The 19,684-nt window shown below is 38.3% G+C and overlaps 2 protein-coding genes across 5 annotated transcripts in view; one reads left to right on the top strand and one right to left on the bottom strand.

Annotated features, from left to right (window-relative positions):
- COG4 (component of oligomeric golgi complex 4) overlaps positions 1-5,278 on the bottom strand; it is a 30,453-nt gene extending 25,175 nt beyond the window's left edge. For 2 of the 3 annotated variants that reach the window (XR_014019732.1, XM_081275032.1), the window contains exons 1-3: positions 5,101-5,278; positions 3,054-3,136; positions 2,255-2,369 (exon numbers count right to left, since the gene is read on the bottom strand). Coding sequence is in view for 2 of the 3 variants with exons in the window: in XM_081275032.1 (XP_081131158.1) it covers positions 2,255-2,369; positions 3,054-3,136; positions 5,101-5,259 (357 nt within the window). In the remaining variant the exon portion in view is untranslated. The remainder of the gene's footprint in view (positions 1-2,254; positions 2,370-3,053; positions 3,137-5,100) is intronic. The other variant, XM_081275033.1, reaches the window with a different exon arrangement.
- Positions 5,279-5,544: 266 nt separating this feature from the next.
- The window catches only part of SF3B3 (splicing factor 3b subunit 3), a 47,593-nt gene continuing 33,453 nt past the window's right edge, over positions 5,545-19,684 (top strand). The window contains exons 1-8 of one of the 2 annotated variants that reach the window (XM_081275013.1): positions 5,545-5,692; positions 7,987-8,124; positions 10,084-10,410; positions 11,087-11,259; positions 11,797-11,938; positions 13,715-13,827; positions 16,944-17,081; positions 17,580-17,683. In XM_081275013.1, the coding sequence (XP_081131139.1) occupies positions 8,055-8,124; positions 10,084-10,410; positions 11,087-11,259; positions 11,797-11,938; positions 13,715-13,827; positions 16,944-17,081; positions 17,580-17,683 (1,067 nt within the window). In that variant the 5' untranslated portion in view covers positions 5,545-5,692; positions 7,987-8,054. The remainder of the gene's footprint in view (positions 5,693-7,986; positions 8,125-10,083; positions 10,411-11,086; positions 11,260-11,796; positions 11,939-13,714; positions 13,828-16,943; positions 17,082-17,579; positions 17,684-19,684) is intronic. The other variant, XM_081275014.1, reaches the window with a different exon arrangement.

The raw sequence follows: 19,684 nt of genomic DNA, 5'->3' as shown, positions 1-19,684 counted from the left end.
CATACATGAGTCAGTGGCTGTGTGGCTATAATGTTTTGTGAAGATATTGCCTCTCTGGGCTGGGAATGTGGCTCAAGCAGTAACGCGTTCGCCTGGCATGCGTGGGGTGCTGGGTTCGATCCTCAGCACTACATAAAAATAAAATAAAGATGTTGTGTCCGCTGAAAACTGAAAAATAAATATTAAAAAAAAAAAAGATATTGCCTCAGAATCTGAACAAAAAAATCAGGAAGAATTACGCTATTTCATGGCCATTAACCATAATGACACTTGAAATGTGGCTGGCCCCAGTTAATATATGTATATGTAAAATACACACCAAATTTTAAATACCGAGTACAAAAATAAAGAAGGTAAAAAAATCCCACTAATATCATCACATAGTTGGTGTGGTAATGATTGCCTATAATCCCAGTTACTGGGAAGGCTGAGGGAGCAAGATTGTAAATTTGAGGTCAACCTTGGCAACTTAGGGAGACTCTGTCTTAAAAATGTATTTGGAATGTAGCTCAATGGTAGAGTATCCCTGGGTTCAGTCCCTAGTATACCCCACCCTCTACCACACACATGATAGTAATTACATGATAAATGTATTTTAGATACAGTGGGTTAAATAAGTTATGTTATTGAAATTATTTTCACTAATTCTGTTTACTTTTTATAAATGGCTACTAGAAAATGTAAAACTATATAGGTGGTTCATATTAAATTCCTTCTTTCTCAGCTTTGGTGATTCTTATTTAATTCCTTGTCTAACTGCCCTGATTAGAATACATTAGTAAGAGCAGACATCTTAGGCTGGGCTGAGGAGCATCACAAGTTTAAATCCAGCCTCAGCAATTTAGTGAGGCCCTAAGCAACTTAGTGAGATCCTGTCTCAAAAAAAGTGTGTGTGTGTGTATTCTGGGAATGTAGCTCAGTGGTAAAATGCCCTTGGGATAAATCCACAATACCAGGCAGTGGGCATGGTGATAGAATAGACATCCTTGTTTTGCTCTTTATTTTGCCTTTCTTTCACCAGTGAGAAATGATGTTAGTGTTAGTGGTGGATTTTCCCTTTTTTTTGGTACTGGGGATTGAACTCAGGGGCCCTTGACCCCTGAACCACATCCTCAGACCTTTCATTCATTTTATTGAGATACAGGGTTTCACTGAGTAGCTTAGCACCTCACTTTTTTGCTGAGGCTGGCCTGAACTCGCAATCCTCCTGTCTAGCTTCTGGAGCTGCTGGGATTACAGTTGTGCGCCACCATGCCTGGCTTAGAGATGGATTTTTCATAGTTGCCTTTTATCAGGCTAAGGATATTCCCTTCTGACCCAAATTGGTTAAATGTTTTTATGTTAAAGGGACAATGAATTTTTCAAATGCTTTATCTCAGTCTGAGGGGATCATGTGTTTCTGTTTTTCTGTCCTGGGGACTGAACCCAGGGACAAATTAACCCCTGAACCACATCTCCAGCACCCCTCCCCACCCCTTTTTTTGTTTTGCTAAGTTGCTGAGGCTGGCTTTGAACCTGTAATCCTTTTGCCTCAGCCTCTGGCATGTTAAACCAATCTAGTATTCCTAGGATAAATTCCATTTGGTCTTGGTACATAATCCTTTTTTCCTGGCAGTACTGGGGATTGGACCTAGGGCCTCCTCACCTAAGCTTGGAAAGTACTCTACCACCATGCTATATTCCCAGCTCTGTTTATTTTTTATATTGGAGAGATAGTCTTGAGAAATTGTCCACGATGGCCTTGAACTTGTGATCCTCTTGCCTCAGCCTCCCAAATAGGGGTGGGATTATAGACATGCACCACTACATCCAGTATAAATCCTTTTTATTTTATTATTTATTTATTTATTTGTACCAGGAATTGAATCCAGGTGCACTTAATCACTGAGCCACATCCTCAGCCCTTTTTACTTTGAGATAGGGTCTTGAAGTTGTTTAGAGCCTCGCTAAATTGCTGAGGATTGCTTTGAACTTGAGATCCTTCTGCCTTAGCCTCTGAGGTTGCTGGGATTACAGGCGTGCACCACCATGCCCAGCATAAAATCATTTTTATACATTGCATGATTTTTTTTCTGTTAGTGTCTTGTTGAGCATTTTTATATATACACTCAAGTAGTAGTTTATAGTTTTCATGTTGTTTCTTTGGTTCTGGTATTTCATATTAGATTTCTACTGGATGGTGTTGCTCTAATCTGTAATGTAGCTTCTTTCCTGCCCCCAATTAACTGAAACATCCAAAACTCAAAGGGATTACCTTGGCTAGGTCAAGCTGACGAACTTTGCTGGACACATTCTCAGCGAGGTTGCAGGTAAAAGTGATCATTCCAGCCAACTGCTTTGCATCTCCCTCAATCAACTGCAGGTTGGGACTAGAAACACACATTGTTAGTACACATATTCAAAAGGCAGAAAGTAGGAGTAAGAGATGGAAACATTTTTTTGCAAATGGAGACTGTCTTCTACTTTTTTTTTTAACCTCCCCATAACTTTTACCTGAGTTTACACACAGCTTTTTCTCAAGAGTATTTTACTGTTCTATACTTAATACAAAATGAGTTTTAAAAACTACTAGATTTGCCCCTAAATAGATTAACATCCAACTAAAGAACAGATTCTGCCAATTGCTAAGTAGCCTAAAATGTACTAACCAATAATCTGAGAAAATGCTGAGATCAATGAAAAAAAATCTTTTTGACCAGCAAACACACAATCCCTATAAAGCAGTGGTTCTCAAATGTGAGCTACACATCAGAGTCACTGGAAGGCTTGTTAAAATACATATTCCTGGACCATGCTCTCGGAGTTTCAGATTCAGTAAGTTTGGGCTAGGGTCCTAGAATCTGTATCTCTAACAAGTTTTCACCTGTTCCAAGGACTCTCTGATAACCAATAAACTATGTATATACCCCTTGGTAGTTCACTTTATCTTGAGTTAATTCTCTCCACTTCAAACTCAACTGGCAGTTTATAACAGAAAGTTAGGAAAACTGGTAACTTATGCAGTGGACCCTTTTGGAATTCATAATAGCTCTCGCCGTGATGCACAGACTCACCCCACTCGGTGGAGAGTGACCATCTTACTTTCAATGGTATTTTGCTGTTCCAAAAGAGCATCTAGCTCTCTCTCCACCACTTTCTGAAACAAAGAGAAACACTGTGTTATCAGGATGGTCAGAAAGAACCTTAAGAGTTACTTAACCCAATTATTTAACTGACAAGTAAATCCCATTTCAAATTTCTTCTTTTTTTCCACTATGCTCTCCTTGGACTTAAACAACTCTGTTTTTGCAGTTACCACACTGCATAATGACTGTTACCTTATGTATATCTTATTCCATCTAGCAAATGAGCACTACAATGGAAGGAAATTAACTTTTATTCAATATTATTAGAACAGTGCCTCACATGGTTAAACAAGATTTCCAAAATCTTACACACAAAAATCTTTTCTTGGCACATAAATAGCCAGAAAAGATAAATACAAGTTTATCTTAGTCAAGCCATTTACTGTGCTACCTCAATTTATATAAACTTATATATCAGTTTTTTCATCTATAAAATAGGACTATCAATACATTCTCCGTCAAACTGTTGGGCAAATCAGACAGGATAACACACAAAGTGCTTAACCTGGTGAGTAGTATACAGTTTAACAACAGCCTTTAATATTAGCTCTACATTTTAACAACCCAGTAGAATTCAGAGGGACACTTCTCCCCAACAATCAACAAATACAGAACTGATATTGTTATGTCTCTAAGATCTCCTTAATTTTTCCCCAAAGTATTGGTTAACTCAATGAATGCAAGCTTTGGAATGTTAAGAGCACTTAACTTTAAAATATATCTTGTTGAAAAAAGCATTAGAAATTGCTAGAGTTGGTACAAGTTAATATTTGAAGATATCCAGGACTTTCCTTTCCCAGGCTGAAACTGACTTTTTTTTTAGTTGTTAAACCTTTATTTTATTTGTTTATCCATAGTGCTGAACCCAGTGCCTCACACATGCCAGGCAAGTGCGCAACCGCTGAGCCACAACCCCAGCCCCTGAAACTGACTTTTGTGCTCAACCTTACTTACAAGTTTGGTTTAAGAAAAACACCTGCTAGAATTTTAGATCAGAGATTAGATTTCTTTTTTTTCTGTCAAGAAACCAAATGATATTGGGAAGTGAACTGACAGCATTAAGTTGTCACAGAAAAGTGAAGGAGAATGGCAGGAGACAGAACATTATCAACTAAAAAGAACCTTAGTCCACACCCTCATTTGCTAGAGCATCAGAGGTGTAAGAGATGAAACGACTTGTCCAAGTCTAGACAGTTGTGACTGAGCCTCAAAAGTTTACAGGTGTGTGCTCACTAGTCTGAGACGGTGACACATGGCTATAGTCCCAGCTATTTGGGAGGCTGAGGCATGTGATATTATTATTATTATTTTGCTGTGCTGAGCTCTTGAACCCAGGGCCTGGATATACTATATTATATAAGCACTCTGAGCTACAGCCCCGACCCAGGAGCATGTGAATTTGAAGTCTTCCTGGGGTAACTGTAAGACCTAATCTAAAGTAAAAAAAAAAAAAAAAAATCCAAACTCTTACTGAGCTGTGCATTTAACTGAAATGCTAAAATTACACTTCTAAATCACTCGGTAGGAGAGGAAGTTTTAAAACTCCACAATTTGCAATGACTTCTCGCTTAAATGAGATAACAGGTGGTGTTTCACAATTTTAACTTGCTAGCTAATGCAATTCGTATTATGAGAACCAAAAAACGATTTGGCATATACTCTCATTCTAACTTTACCCCGGTGGAAAAACACTACAGTGGCTCTGGGCCAGGGAAATCAACGAGGTGGGTCACGGGAAGGGAACATCCATCTATCAGGAAACAAAACACGTTTGAGGGCATCCGAACGAAGGAATAGACTCGACAGTTTCCCTAAATGCCCAATTACACTAATTTGGGTAGGTGCTTTTTTGTTGTTGTTGTTCTTTCCCCCAGCAAGGAAAGAGCTTCCCACAGCCCGGTTTTCCGCAAACCTATGGCTCTTATGCCCACTACCCTCGGATTCTCCCGGAAAAAGAGGAGGCTCAGCCCCCCACCTCCTCGTCGCAAAGCCGTTCGTACACAGCCTCCAGCTCCTGCAGCTCTGTCAGGGAGCGAATGAGCTCGGTGGAGATTTCGGAGCAGTGGCTTCCTCCCACCCCCTCCGAAGGCGGCGGGTCCCCTGACAACTTCTGAGGGGAATCGACGTCTGCCATCTTGGTCCCCGTTTGATGCTTCCGGGTCCTTAAGGTCCCGTCCTCGTTGGCGCGCGGGGCCTTTGGGGCTGCCTACAGAAGTGCCCGACTAAATCCTGATTTTTTTAGACTACTTAAAAGAAATTTATTAGTTTTCTCTTCTCCTGAAAGTTACAGTCGTATGATGTGTTTAAATAATTTTAAATGCCATGTGGAAGCAGGACGAAAGCATTTTAAAGAGCCTATCCTAAAGATAGATTCTTCAGGCGCGGGTTGGGTACCTTTTTCCGTCGCGCGCTGCCGGAAGGTCCCAGTCTTGAGGCTAATGGCGGACGCCGGCGGATTGGTGATGGCCTTGGCTTAGGCCTTCAAGGGACTTAGTATCCATCGAATACCTGCGCCATCCTTCCCTCCGTAGGGTAAAGAAGTGGCCTCACGACTTCCCTGGCCCTGGGTAATTGAAGAGCGACCACGTAGGAGGGTTCCCCGACACTTTGGCGGGAGTCTCGGACAGTCTAGGCCTCAGTGGTTTGGGCAGGGGACCGGTAGTGTTAGGGGAATGCCTCAGCTGCGAAAACGACTTCTCGGGATCTTCTGATTTAGTCCGGAGTGGGAACGACTGCCGACTCATAATAAGGCTTGTAGAAATTTTCTCCTTTGAGACTCGAGAGATTTGAGAAGGAGCGGCACGTCACCCGCCATCTGGAGAGTAGATGGCACCTACGAAGGCTAAGCTTGTTAAAAGCATAAATAACGGAAACAGTCGTTGGAGCTAGTTCTCTGGTTTTAGTGCGTTTTGGTAGTTAGGCAACTTGTTTCGTCCTCTCAGCCTGTTTGTCGTGTGCAAAATGAGGGACAATAGTCAGTATTTTGGAGACTTGGGAGCCCAAATGCGGCGATGTTCCCTTGAAACGCGGAGGAGGATGGAGTGAGCCATCACACTGGCTTCTTGTAGTGATCGCAGAGAGGAGATAGGCATGGGGAGGGTTGCTGAACTTCCCAGGTTTGGGCTGTTAATGTTTCCTGTTATGTAGTTTCTGTGCTACTGGGCTGATCTGCCTCCAGAAAGTGCCTTCCTCGGTTACCCAAGATAAAAATGTAGTTGGAGAACTTCGATCCAACTACGTTTGTAGTGGATGGCATCTGTTAAAAGGAAATGGGGGAAATTGGCTAGATTCTCCTGATCAGCTACAAAGAAAGCAAGCAAGCCTGGCGGGAGCTGCTCAGGGTTTCAGAAGTGGTTCGTGGTAGTCTTCTCTTTTTCTTTTCAAACACCAGTGTCTGGATTTCTGAAGACCCCTTGCTTTCGCTTCTAATTAATTACATAGGGGAAAAGATAATTCAGTTTATTTTTTAGTGATCTCCATGCATGCGTGTAGTTTTAGGTAATTCTGTGTGGCAGAGATACCTCAGTTTGTGCCATTTTCAGTGTCATCTGCTGAGAAGGAATCCCTTCTTTATAACTATATCACTTTAGGGAGGCCTACTTCCGGTGTTGCAGGAATTCAATTTGCTTTTAGTGTTTGATGGTGATTAGGTTCAGATGTTAAATTATAACTTCTCATCAGGCTGGGGATGTAGCTCAGTGGTAGCATGTTTGGCTGTTAATGTTTCCTTTTATATAGTTAGTATGGGTTCCATCCCCAAATCACCACCACCACCCCACACACACACACACACACACACACACACACACACACAAGGGAATGCTTCTCATGTATAGAGCTATGTAAGAGATGAAAATGAAAACTATACCAAGACACCAATTTTCATCTTTTAGATTAGCAAAGGTTGAAATGTTAACATCACTTTGGCCAATTAATGGGGAAGATGAACTCATGTTGCTGGACTAGTAAATTGGTTGGGTCTATTTGGAAAAGCAGTTTGGTAGTATCTATCAAAATTTCATATGTATGAACCTTTCAATCTATGACTTTTAGGAATTAATCTTAGGGATGTACTCATGCATAAATGAAACATGAAGTATTTTCTGTGTGGCAGTGATTGTGATAGTTAAGAGGTTGAAACAAGCTCAATGTTAATTAATGGAGTATTGGCTAAATGAATTATAATATAACCATTAAATGGAATACTTGCCACTATCAGATAAAAAACAAGAAAGCCCTTTATTGCTATCTCAAAGTAGTTAAATAATAAGAAATCAGTTGTACTATAGTGTGAGTATATAAAATATAGTTCCCAACCTTATGTTAAACAAGAGAAGATAGAACAGTATAAATATATCTATATATGGAAGGATATAATATAATTTGATAAAATTGATTCCCCCAGGGAGAACTGGATGGCTAGGGAATGGATTAGAGGGAGTTTTTTGCTGTGCTTTTTGAATTTAACCATTTGAATGTAAGCCTATTAGAATACAATTAAACATAGACCTACATAAACATTGACAAAAAAGTAAACAAAGTTGCATTGATGGAATATATCCCAGCTTCCTCCCTTTCACCACTTGGCTTTATGATCTTAGGCAGTTGATTTAATTTCTGAGCCCCAGTGTCCTTATCTATAAAATTAGTATAAAACTGCATACTTTTTAGGATTCTTGTGAGATTGCAAGTGAAGTATATAGTGGTGCCTGGTATGTAGAAGGCACTCTTAATTATCAGTGTTGTTTTTCAATAGGCCTTATTCTACCCGTTCTGCTACCTTCAAATCAGAATTCCTGTACAAAAATATCTGTTAAAATAATAATTTCCCAGCTACTTTTTTGTTTTTATGTGTCCTTAGCTTGCTTTGACTTGACTGTTGGTATTACCAAGTCCTAGAGTACTGAGTGGCTTAGTTTTGTTGCCATCATGTTCCTGTACAATTTGACCTTGCAGCGAGCCACTGGCATCAGCTTTGCCATTCATGGCAATTTCTCTGGTAAGTTCTCCAGCCAGTTACTATTTTTGTGAATTGAAATGAGTCATTACATATTTTGCTTATATTTTGTGGAGCAAATGTTTTCCATTTATAAGAAGGTAATTGTTGGTAAATGTGAACAATCCAAATGTGGCTTGTAATCCATGAGATTTCTATTAAATTGAAGTGTATTATTTGTTATTTAATTCCAGACGGATTTCTTAGCTCTGTGTATGATGATTTTTCCAGAAGTGCACATTTCTTGTGCTATTTACTTGGTGCCAGGTTAATTGTATTTTGCTGTAAGACATAACAAGATGTGTAAGTCTTGATCCTTGATCCTAAATTTGATATCAGATTGGATAAAAAGAATGTCTAACTGGGTGCAGTGGCACATGCCTATAATCTCAGGGTCTTGGGAGGTGGAGGCAGGAGGGTTGCAAGTTCAAAGCCAGCCTCAGCAGTTTAGGTCTCACTCATCCTGTCTCTAATAAAAACATAAAAAAAGGACTAGGGACGTGGCTCCATGATTAAGTGCCCCTGATTCAATCCTGGTCCCCCCCCCCCCCCAAAAAAAAAATGTCTAAAGGTGTTACCAGAGGGAATAGTTAATTCAAAAGGTTTTTTTATTCTTACTTTTTAAGGGAAGGTTGTACCTTATCTTGGTATATTAAAATTTTTGTGTAAGAGAAGGGGAAGTGCAATTTAGATAGAAATTGCTGCGTGTGTAGAAACAACATTTACTGATGTTTTGTTTTTGGTACTGGGGATTGAACCCATGGGTGCTTTACCATGGAGCCACATCCCCAGCCTTTTTTTACTTTTTTGAGACAGGGTCTGGCTATAAGTTGCTAAGGGCCTTTGCTGTGTTTTTGAGGCTGGCCTAAACTTAAACAATCCTCCTGTCCTTAGCTTCCCAAGTTGCTGGGATTGTAGATAAGTGCCACTGTACCCAGCTCATTTGCTGATGTTACTCACAACCTAAATTGTGTCACACATAGTAAGCTGAACTCTTGGGGGATAATTTTGGAGAGATAAATTAAAAACAGATTGTGTGGGGGAAAAAGTCTTTTTTTTTTTTTTTTCCTTTTTTACCAGGAAATGAACCCAGGGGCACTTAGCCACTGAGCTGCATCCCCAGCCTTTTTTAGTTTTTATTTTGAGGCAGGTTCTTTTGCTGAGGCTGGCCTTGAACATCCCTGCCTCAGCCTCCCAGTTATAGGGATTATAGTTGTGTGCCACCACTCCTGGCCAATTGTGTGAAATTTTGAATATCAGATTTAAAAAAAAGAAATATCAGATAGTGGAGTTACAGAAAATAAGCTATTAATGTGTATAAAAATAAAACCTTGCCATTGTAGATTTGAACTTTTTTTTTTTTTTTTTTGATACTGGGCACTTGAACCACTGAGCTACAACCCTAGGCCTCCCCCCCCCCTTTTGAGATGGGGGGCGGGGGGCTTACTAAATTGCTTAAGGCCTCACAGATTGCTGAGGCTGGCTTTGAACTTGGAATCCTGCCTCAGCCTCCCGAGTGGCTGGGATCACGGATGTGTATGCTACTATACCCAGCTTACATTTGAACATTTGTAAGTTAATTCATAAGTAATGCAGGAGGTTCATGAGTGTGTAGACAATTTTTTGAGATTCAAGTTCTTAAAGCAACTTGTGGCTGGACTTGGTGGTACATACCACTGTAATCCCAGTTTGACTTGGGAGGCTGAGGCAAAAGGATCACAAGTTTGAGGCCAATCTCAGCAGCTTAGCAAGACTTTGTCTCAGAATAAGAAAATAGAAAGACTCAGAGTGTAGCTCAGTAGTAAGGCACTTTTGGGATCAATCCCCAATACCAAACAAAAAATAAAACAAAAACAGTGGGCCCCCCAACTTGTTTAATTTATCTTCAGTGGCATTTCAATTAGCTAAGTTATTATTGGGCTATCTCTGGTTGTTTATGATCTTTAATTTTTGGTGATCTAGGAACCAAACAACAGGAAATTGTTGTTTCTCGTGGGAAGATCTTGGAGCTACTTCGCCCAGACCCTAACACTGGAAAAGTACATACCCTCCTCACTGTGGAAGTATTTGGTGTTATCCGGTCACTCATGGCCTTTAGGTTGACAGGTGGCACCAAGGACTACATTGTAGTTGGCAGTGACTCAGGTCGGATTGTTATCTTGGAATACCAGCCATCTAAGAATATGTTTGAGAAAATTCACCAAGAAACTTTTGGCAAAAGTGGATGTCGCCGAATTGTTCCTGGCCAGTTTTTAGCTGTGGATCCCAAAGGGCGAGCTGTTATGATTAGTGAGTGACTTGCTTTATTTACTCAAAAGAGTGCATCTTTGATTCTTATAAATGCTCAGTTTAGGATAATGATGCTGTGATCTTGGCAGTGTGCCAGTCAGTTGTTTAACCTGGGTGAAGTTGGGCATTTTATTTGAATTCAGCTACATTTCCTTTTTTTTAAGTTGTTATTTCCTTTTAAAATGATAGGAAACGTCTTAAGGTACCTGTTTTACTTCTCACCTGTTGGAAATAGTTGTTTTTCAATTTATTTGTGGCAAAGACTGTAATGAAATATTACATGTTTTTAGAAAGTGAATATGGTTGCTTTCCTCATCAGCCTGAAGTGATGATTCACATTCATGTCTCTTCTCTGATAAATTTTTGAAGGAAATTCTGTGTATCTGATCAGGCCTCTAGAGGGCAACCCTCTCTGAGCAGTCACAAAATCATGAGGTCTAATTTAAAAAAAAAAAAAGATTTTGTTATTATTTAGTTTTCCAGTATCCTTAAATATAGGGCATATTTTTGAAGAGTTATTCAGATATTAAGATTCCCTTAGGAAGGGATGCAGAATCTTGAGTTACTATACTTGTTGACTTAATGCCGGCTGTTAAAAAGTAATCATCATGTGAATTGAGCTGTTGTGTGTCTCATTATGTGGAAATCTGGTATGTTTTGTCTCCTTGAACTGTAGGTGCCATTGAGAAACAGAAGTTGGTATATATCTTGAACAGAGATGCTGCAGCCCGACTTACCATTTCATCTCCCTTGGAGGCTCACAAAGCAAACACTTTAGTATATCATGTGGTTGGAGTAGATGTAGGATTTGAAAATCCAATGTTTGCTTGTCTGGAAATGGATTATGAGGTAATGAGGACTGTTTTTTTCTCTTTGTCTTCTTTGAATTTCTTCCAGTCTCCTCATTGTCTTCCTACAATTGTTTTCTTTATTCACATTGTAAATCTGTCTTGCTAGCAGATATCCATATTCCAAATACCTTACTGAAATTCTCTGGAATGTTTCAGAGCTTAACCAGTTGACTGTATACATAGTAGCCTTTGCTCTGATTTAAACAATCTTCCTATGGGCTAAAGTATTTGTTGGGGAAAGCTGGATGAAAAAGGTGAATCTTTGTTTGGGATATTTTTTCCAAAGGAAGATGGTGAAAGGCAGAGCATATCCATCTTTGCCTTGAATAGAAGGTAGAACGTAGAGACCCAGAATTTGGAGATATGGGTCCTTGTTCTAGCTCTATCATTATATAGCAGTGTGAACTTTGTAACCGTGGCCCTCTGTTTTCTTATGTAAAATGAGGCATTCTAATGTCTTTTCCCAGTCTACATACAAATTCTTTGGTTTTATGTTTCTAATTGATTGGTTTTATGCTACTGTACTTCTTTGTAGGAAGCAGACAATGATCCAACAGGGGAAGCAGCAGCAAATACTCAGCAGACACTTACTTTCTATGAACTAGACCTTGGTTTAAATCATGTGGTCCGAAAATACAGTGAACCTTTGGAGGAACATGGCAACTTCCTTATAACAGGTACTTTTCTTGCAGAGCTGCTCTGTCCCTTTTATTTGATCCATTTGATGCCCAAACTTAGTGAGGTTTGAAAAGTAATTTATTTGTAGTAAACTTGAGTACCTTTTCTATGTTTCGTTGAGGGTAGAAATTAGTACAGTGATAAAAAGAAAAAGTATTGTTGGAGAGAAGTATCTAGCTCCTTAGTAGCTTTTATAATCTAATGGGAGTGGGGAGGAAAGGACACAGCTTGAAATATTGATTACTACTAGTTGCTGTGATAATTTGATTGTAGTCAGTTTTTCCTTTTCACCCAAACGTATTTTGAAAGGACAGATAAAATGAACAAACTCAACAAGGCAAAGCTCTGTGTCTGAATTTGAAAACTAAAATGCATAGGAAGATTTTGAAAACTAAAATCAGTTACAAAACTGATCCAAAAAAAGAAAAGACTAACATCCATTAATAAAATTAGAGCTATTGTCAGGAATATTTCCTTCAAAAAATTTCAGGGAACTCTTAGTATCTTGTAGAAAGTTACATATTCCTACTTTTATCACTTGCTGTAACATATTACCACATCTTTCACTTATAAGAACTTTGTTGTTGTTGTTTTTTTTTTGTTTTGTTTTGTTTTTTTTTTTTTTTTTTTTTTTGGTGCTGGGGGTTGAACCCAGAAACTCAGTACCTCCAGCATGCCAGGCAAACACTCTACCACTGAGCTATACCCCAAGCTCCATTCAACAAGTTTTTATTGAGCTTAATCAGTCAGTATGTGCCAAGTCAGATTACTGGGTCCTGGGACTGTAGTGGTGAAAATTGGATGTGGTATTTCCCTTCCTACAGGATTGAGTCTAGTGGTAAATACAACATCAACAACAACAACAAAAAATTGCCAGATTTTGTGCCTGTTGTCATGATAACGTAGAGGAGTGGGTCCCTGACCTAGGGAATGGGAGGGAATGTGTAAGAGAAAGCTTTCTGAAGAACTTGAGCTAAGACCTGAAGAGTAGGTCTGAACTGAGATCTGAGGGAGTTTCTGTTGCAGCATTCACCAAGAACACACTTTAAGAATGGAAAGCTTATTGGGATTGGGTTATTAGAGTTAAAGGGCTGGGAGAGGGATAGTGGTGAAGTGGTATTTTCTGAAGTATTTCAAGCAGGGGAATAATATTTCAAGCTCAGGAGGACATCTAATAAAGATGGACAGTTTAGAAAGATAACTGCTTACATTTTGCCTAATAGAATAGAGGATATTAACACTGTAAGCCCGAAAACTGACAGGGAGTTCTTTCACTAACAGATATTAGCAGCATGAGAGCTACTAAGGAGGTAGAATCAGTAAGGCTGTGAAAGGGAAGAGAACTACAGGATGACACCCAGGTTTCTGGAATAGTCTGTTGTTCAGTGGTGGCAATCTCAGGTAGAGAACCCAGGAGGTGAAATAGGTTTGGGAAGGAAATTAAGTTTATTTATGAGCATGCTGTACTTTTGAAATACTGTGGGATATCCATATCCAGTAGTTAATTATATTATAGATCTAAATATGAGTACTGAATTCTAGGTTTGAATATAGAAATTTAGATGCATTATTAAGGCTAAGATCAACCAAACCTTTCACATAAACACAAACTGCTCCATCCTTATCTAGTATGTTCATAAGGGAGAAACACTTGGAACGTTTCTTTGCTTCAGGTATACTGTCATCATCAAGCTGTGAAAGAGAGAAACAGTTGAAAGTGAAAGTAATTCGTGGGTAAATCAAATAACTGCTAAGTTTTATTTTTTTCTTGACAGTTCCAGGAGGATCAGATGGTCCAAGTGGAGTGTTGATCTGCTCTGAGAACTATATCACCTACAAGAACTTTGGTGACCAACCGGATATACGGTGTCCAATTCCCAGGAGACGGGTAAGGCCTTTGTTTACCATAAGAAGAAAGATTATTTGTGAAATGAATTCAGCTTTTAAGACTACAGTGTAGTCTCTTAGTTTATATCCTATCAAGTTTTAAGTTTTTTGTGTGTGTGTGTGTTTTTTTTTTTTTTTTTTTTTAGTTGGACATGATATCTTTATTTTTATGTGGTGCTGAGGATTGAACTCAGGGTCTTTCATATTCTGGGTGAGTGCTCTACTGCTGAGCCACAATCCCAGCCCTTGTAAATGTTATTTTTAATAAAGCTGGTAACAAGTTTCAGTAAAAGCTAAACATTGTTTGAAGGGTAGGAAAAAAATTAAATGTTTATTTCATAGGAATCTGTGGGTAATTGTAAATTTGAAATTCCTGAAAATTTCTAGTTTGAAAAATCCAAACATTTGTTGGAAATAGATTATCTTTTGTTCTGTTTCTGTCCCCCCCACCAACATTTTATTTTGAAAAACTCCCAACATATAGAATATTTTAAAACAATAGAACAACCAGATGCAGTAGCGTATGCCTGTAATCCCAATGACTTCTGAGGTGTTACAAGCCAGCCTCCTAAATAACTTAATGAGGCGTTGTCTCAGAAAAAAAATAAATAAAGAGGGCTTGGGATACGACCCAATGTTAAGTGCCCATGGGTTTAATGTACCCAAAAACCAAAACACAAAACAAAAACCAAAAGAACAGTGAATTCCCATATGTCCTTCATTAGATTCACTAATTACTAATACCTTAACTACATTTACCTTTTCTTATGATATATCTGTACACCTTTTCTTATGATATGTACACTTTTTCCAGGCTAACCTATTTGAAAATAAGTTGCAAGTGTCATGACACTTAATTCCAAATATAGTCTTCGAGGATGTGTCTTCTGAAAACAGACATTGTCTTATATAACCACAGTGCTAATATCACATCCAAGAAATTTTAATATTTTCGTGTAATACAGTTAGCTTAGGTATAGTACATATTCAGATTTCCTTTGTTCTAAAATGTCCCCTTCATAATTTGCCTTTACTCTTTTTAAACTTAGGACATTTTCTCTCACCTTTGTTTTGTTTTTTTATGATAATTACATTTTTGTGAATCTTGGCTAATTTTCTTTTTTATTATTTTTTTATTTATATATGACATCAGAATGTATTACAATTCTTATTACACAATTTTTCATATCTCTGGTTGTATGCAAAGTATATTCACAGCAATTTGTGTCTTCATACCTGTTCTTTGGATAATAATGATCCTCACATTCCACCATCATTAATAACCTCATGCCCCCTCCATTCCCCTCCAGCCCCTCTGCCCTACCTAGAGTGCGTTTATTCCTTCCGTGCTCCCTCTCCCTATCCCACTATGAATCAGGTTCCTTATATCAAAGAAAACATTCAGCATTTGATTTTTTGGGATTGGCTAACTTCACTTAGCATTATCTTCTCTAATTCCATCCATTTACCTGCTAATGCCATGATTTTATTCTCTTTTATTGCTGAGTAATATTCCATTGTGTGTATATACCACTTTTTTTTTTAATCTATTCTTCTACTGAAGGGCATCTAGGTTGGTTCCACAGTTTAGCTATTGTGAATTGTGCTGCTATAAACATTGATGTGTAGTTAAGTCATTTGGGTATAGACCAAGGAGAGGGATAGCTGGGTCAAATGGTGGTTTCATTCCCAGTTTTCCAAGAAATCTTCATACTGCTTTCCATATTGGCTACACCAATTTGCAGTCCCACCAGCAGTCTATGAGTGTACCTTTTCCCCCACATCCTCACCAACACTTACTGTTGTTTGTCTTCATAATAGTGGCCATTTTGACTGGAGTGAGATGAAATGTTAGAGTGGTTTTGATTTGCATTTCTCTAACTGCTAGTGATGATGAACATTTTTTCATATATTTGTTGATTGATTGTATATCCTCTTCTGAGGAGTGTCTATTCAGGTCCTTGGTCCATTTATTGATTTGGTTATTTGTTTTTTTGGTGCTTAGCTATTTGAGTTCTTTATATACCCTAGAGATTAATGCTGTATCTGATGTGTGAGGGGTAAAAATTTGCTCCCAATATGTAGGCTCTCTATTCACTCACAGATTGTTTCTTTTGCTAAGAAACTTTTTAGTTTGAGTCCATTTCATTTATTGATTGTTGATTTTAATTCTTGGGCCACAGGAGTCTTACTAAGGAAGTTGGGGCCTAATCTCACATGGTGGAGATTAGGGCATACTTTTTCTTCTATAAGGGAAAAGAAGAACTCAAATTGGCTAATTTTCTTAAAGTTTGTCCCTTATTCTATTTTTTTTTAAATGATTATATTCAGGCTAATATTTTTGCTAGGGTTATTATATAGATGGTGATGTTTATTTCTCACTGTGTCACATATGCCTACATAATATTGTATTGTCTCATTTTTCATGCCAAATTGATTGCTTAATTAAGATGGTATCCACCCACTCTCTTCCTAATGGTACCTTTTTTTTCCTGTAATTAGTATAGAATCTAGTGGTGGTCTTTTTGAGATATTTTCCCTGTGGGGAAAACCCAGGGTGCTCTACCACTGAGCTACATTCCCAGTTCTTTTTATTTTTAATGTCGAGACAGGGTCTTGCTAAGTTGCTGGAGTTTTGATCTTGAACTTATGATCTTTTCAGTCCTCCTTCCTCAACCTTTTTATCTTTTCATCCTGTGGTTTTGTTATTGATCTTTCTCCTGGATCAGTTATTAAATTCTCTCTCCTTACCCCTGAAAAGAAATTTAATCTTCATCAGTCATGGAAAGTTAGTTGCTCTTACATTTAGTGAGCACCTGCCTATCTCAGACACTATGCTTGCTTTGAGGCAACAAAGAAGTATAAAACTTCACAAAGAGTTTATTCTAAGAAATACAAAATGTTGGAGACATAAATAAAGCAAATAAAAAAAAAAAAAAACCCAGCTGTGCATGGGGTCATAGGCCTATAATCCTAGCTACCTGGGTGGCTCAGGCTGGAGGACTGTAAGTTTGAAACCAACCTCAGCAACGTAGCCACACTTGGTAAGAGTAGGGTGCTGAGTTCCAAAAATAAGAAGTAGCCATTTCTAACATATTGTGTGCTTGACTTTGCTAGAATGACCTGGATGATCCTGAAAGAGGAATGATTTTCGTTTGTTCTGCCACCCATAAGACCAAATCAATGTTCTTCTTTTTGGCCCAAACTGAGCAGGGTGATATCTTCAAGATTACTTTGGAAACAGATGAAGATATGGTGAGTAGACCATTGATGGGGGGGGGGGGAATGAAACAAAACAATAAATACACTTGTACTTTTTTTGATGAAAGTTTGTACATATTATTTTAATGTAACTAAATAACCTCATTAAAAAATCCTATGTATATATATTTAAGGTTTATAAAGCTTTACAAACCATTTATTCATTGTAGCTGCTCTCTTGAAATGAGGTGGGTAAGATAGTTAATATTTTACAAGTTAGAAAGTTGGAAATTTAGGATACCTTAGGCTTGTATATGAATGTTTTCCTACTCTAGTTAGTAAGTACCTGGTCTAGTGTGTAATGAGATTCGGCAGTGTCACTTTAAACAAAAATCACGGCTGGCTTTTGAGCTGTAGCTTGTTCATTCCTGGTTAGATACTGGGGACGGTATTTTATTTACTACTCAGTTTATGCTGTTTTATAGTAGTATTGGACTTCTATGCCAAACTTCACTTGCCTATACAGTAGAATCTTTTTTCTTTTCACTCCAGGTAACTGAGATCCGGCTGAAGTATTTTGATACTGTGCCTGTTGCTGCTGCCATGTGTGTGTTGAAAACAGGCTTCCTTTTTGTAGCATCAGAATTTGGAAACCAGTGAGTAATCCTTTTATTAACTTGGTTTGCCTTGGTTACTATAAAAATTGGCAGGAGGGAGGTGTATATCAAGGTTGTGGAGCTTTTCACAAGAGTATTTTAGTTTTTATTTTATTTGGTTTTATTAGAATATTTGAGTTTTTTTTTTTTTTTTTTTTGTGCAAGGGATTGAACCCAGAGTGTGTAACTACTGTGTGTGGATCCACCACATCCCCTGCCTTTTTTCATTTTTTTTATTTTGAGATAGGGTCTCTGTAAGTTACAGAGGCTGACTTTGAACTTTTGATCCTCCTGCCGCAGCTTTCTGAGCCTCTGGGATTACAGTTGTGCACCACCACACCTAAGGATTGCCCTCCTTTCCTCTTTACATTTATTCTGTTTGCTTCTTTACTTTGATGGCTTCAATCAGTACTTAATCAGTGTCTACAGAAATATCTTTAAAAGTCACATCTTTTCTGAGCTTTTTGTTGTATATTACATTGAATATTTATTGAATTACTTAACTAAGTAAGGGATTTTGTTGGGGAGAGTACTAGAGATTGAACTCAGGGATGCTTTACCATTGAGCTCTATCCCTAATCCTTTTAATGTTTTATTTTGAGTCATGGGCTCACTGTTACTGAGGGTTTACCCTTTCATTTGGAATTCTTTTTCTTTTTTAAGAATTTAAACTTTATTTATGTTTATGTGGTGCTGAGGATCAAATCCAGGGCCTCACCCATGCCAGGCAAGCTCACTTCCACTAAGCTTTAACCCTAGCCCCCTCGTTTGGATATTTTTGATTTGTTGGTTGACTCTAAAGATGCAGGGAACCCATGGGTGGAGGGGTTAACTGTACCATTTCACTTTTCACATTTGGCCTGTTAATGTTTTCATCCATTTCCAAGTTTTTACTTTTTTTTTTTTTTTTTTTTTAAATTTTTAGCTGTAGATGGACACAATATCTTTATTTTATTTATTTGTGGTACTGAGAATTGAACCCAGTGCCTCGCACATGCTAGGCAAGTGCTCTACCACTGAGCTACAACTCCAGCCCAACGTTTTACTTTTTTGTGCAAGAAATATTTATTGTAGAAGTGAGGATGAGTATACAAACATTGCTTTTAATCCTTTAATCCACAGATAACATTTTTCTATATCCTCTGTGTGTGTTCAATTCAGATATTTTTACATAATGTCACCACGTATTATGTACCATTTTATAACTTTTTCCCTGTCCCCTGGTGGTACTGAGGATTGAACCAGGGCCTTGCAAATGTAGGCAAGCTTTCTATCACTGGACTAACTACATCCTCAGACATTTTTATTTTGAGATAGAGTTGCTGAGTTGCCCAAGCTGGCTTCAAACTTGAAATCCTCCTGACTCATGAGTAGCTTGGATTATAAGTGTGCATATCATGTCCAGCTAATCATTTTTTAATTGTTCAAATTCACTGATATTAATTTTATTTTACAATGCTGTGCAACCTTTATTTTCTTTCCAAAATTTTCTTATCACCCAAGACAGAAATTCTGTGCCTGTTAACCAATAAGTTCATGTTCCTGTTCCTCCAACCCCTGGTAACTTTTTTTTTTTTTTTTTTTTTTTAGTTGTAGATGGACACAATACCTTTATTTTATTTTATTTATTTTTTTTTAAAGAGAGAGGGAGAGAGAGAGAGAGAGAGAGAGAATTTTTTTAATATTTTATTTTTTAGTTATCGGCGGACACAACATCTTTGTTTGTATGTGGTGCTGAGGATCAAACCTGGGCCGCACGCATACCAGGCGAGCGTGCTACCGCTGAGCCACATCCCCAGCCCCAATACCTTTATTTTATTTATTTATTTATTTATTTATATGGTGATGAGGATTGAACCCTCATGCTAGGCAAGCGCTCTACCACTGAGCCACAACCACAGCCCTCTTATTGGGTTTTGTAGATATTTAATAAGAATACTTCTGCCAAGCACTTAAGTATTTGGTGACGGGGGGGGGGGATACTAGGGATTAAACCCAGAG

The sequence above is a fragment of the Spermophilus citellus genome (genome assembly GCF_964194105.1).
Source record: "Spermophilus citellus genome assembly, chromosome: 18".
Taxonomy (NCBI): Eukaryota; Metazoa; Chordata; class Mammalia; order Rodentia; family Sciuridae; genus Spermophilus; species Spermophilus citellus.
The sequence above is the reverse complement of the archived record's forward strand: the minus strand, read 5'-3'. Positions and strand labels throughout refer to the sequence as shown.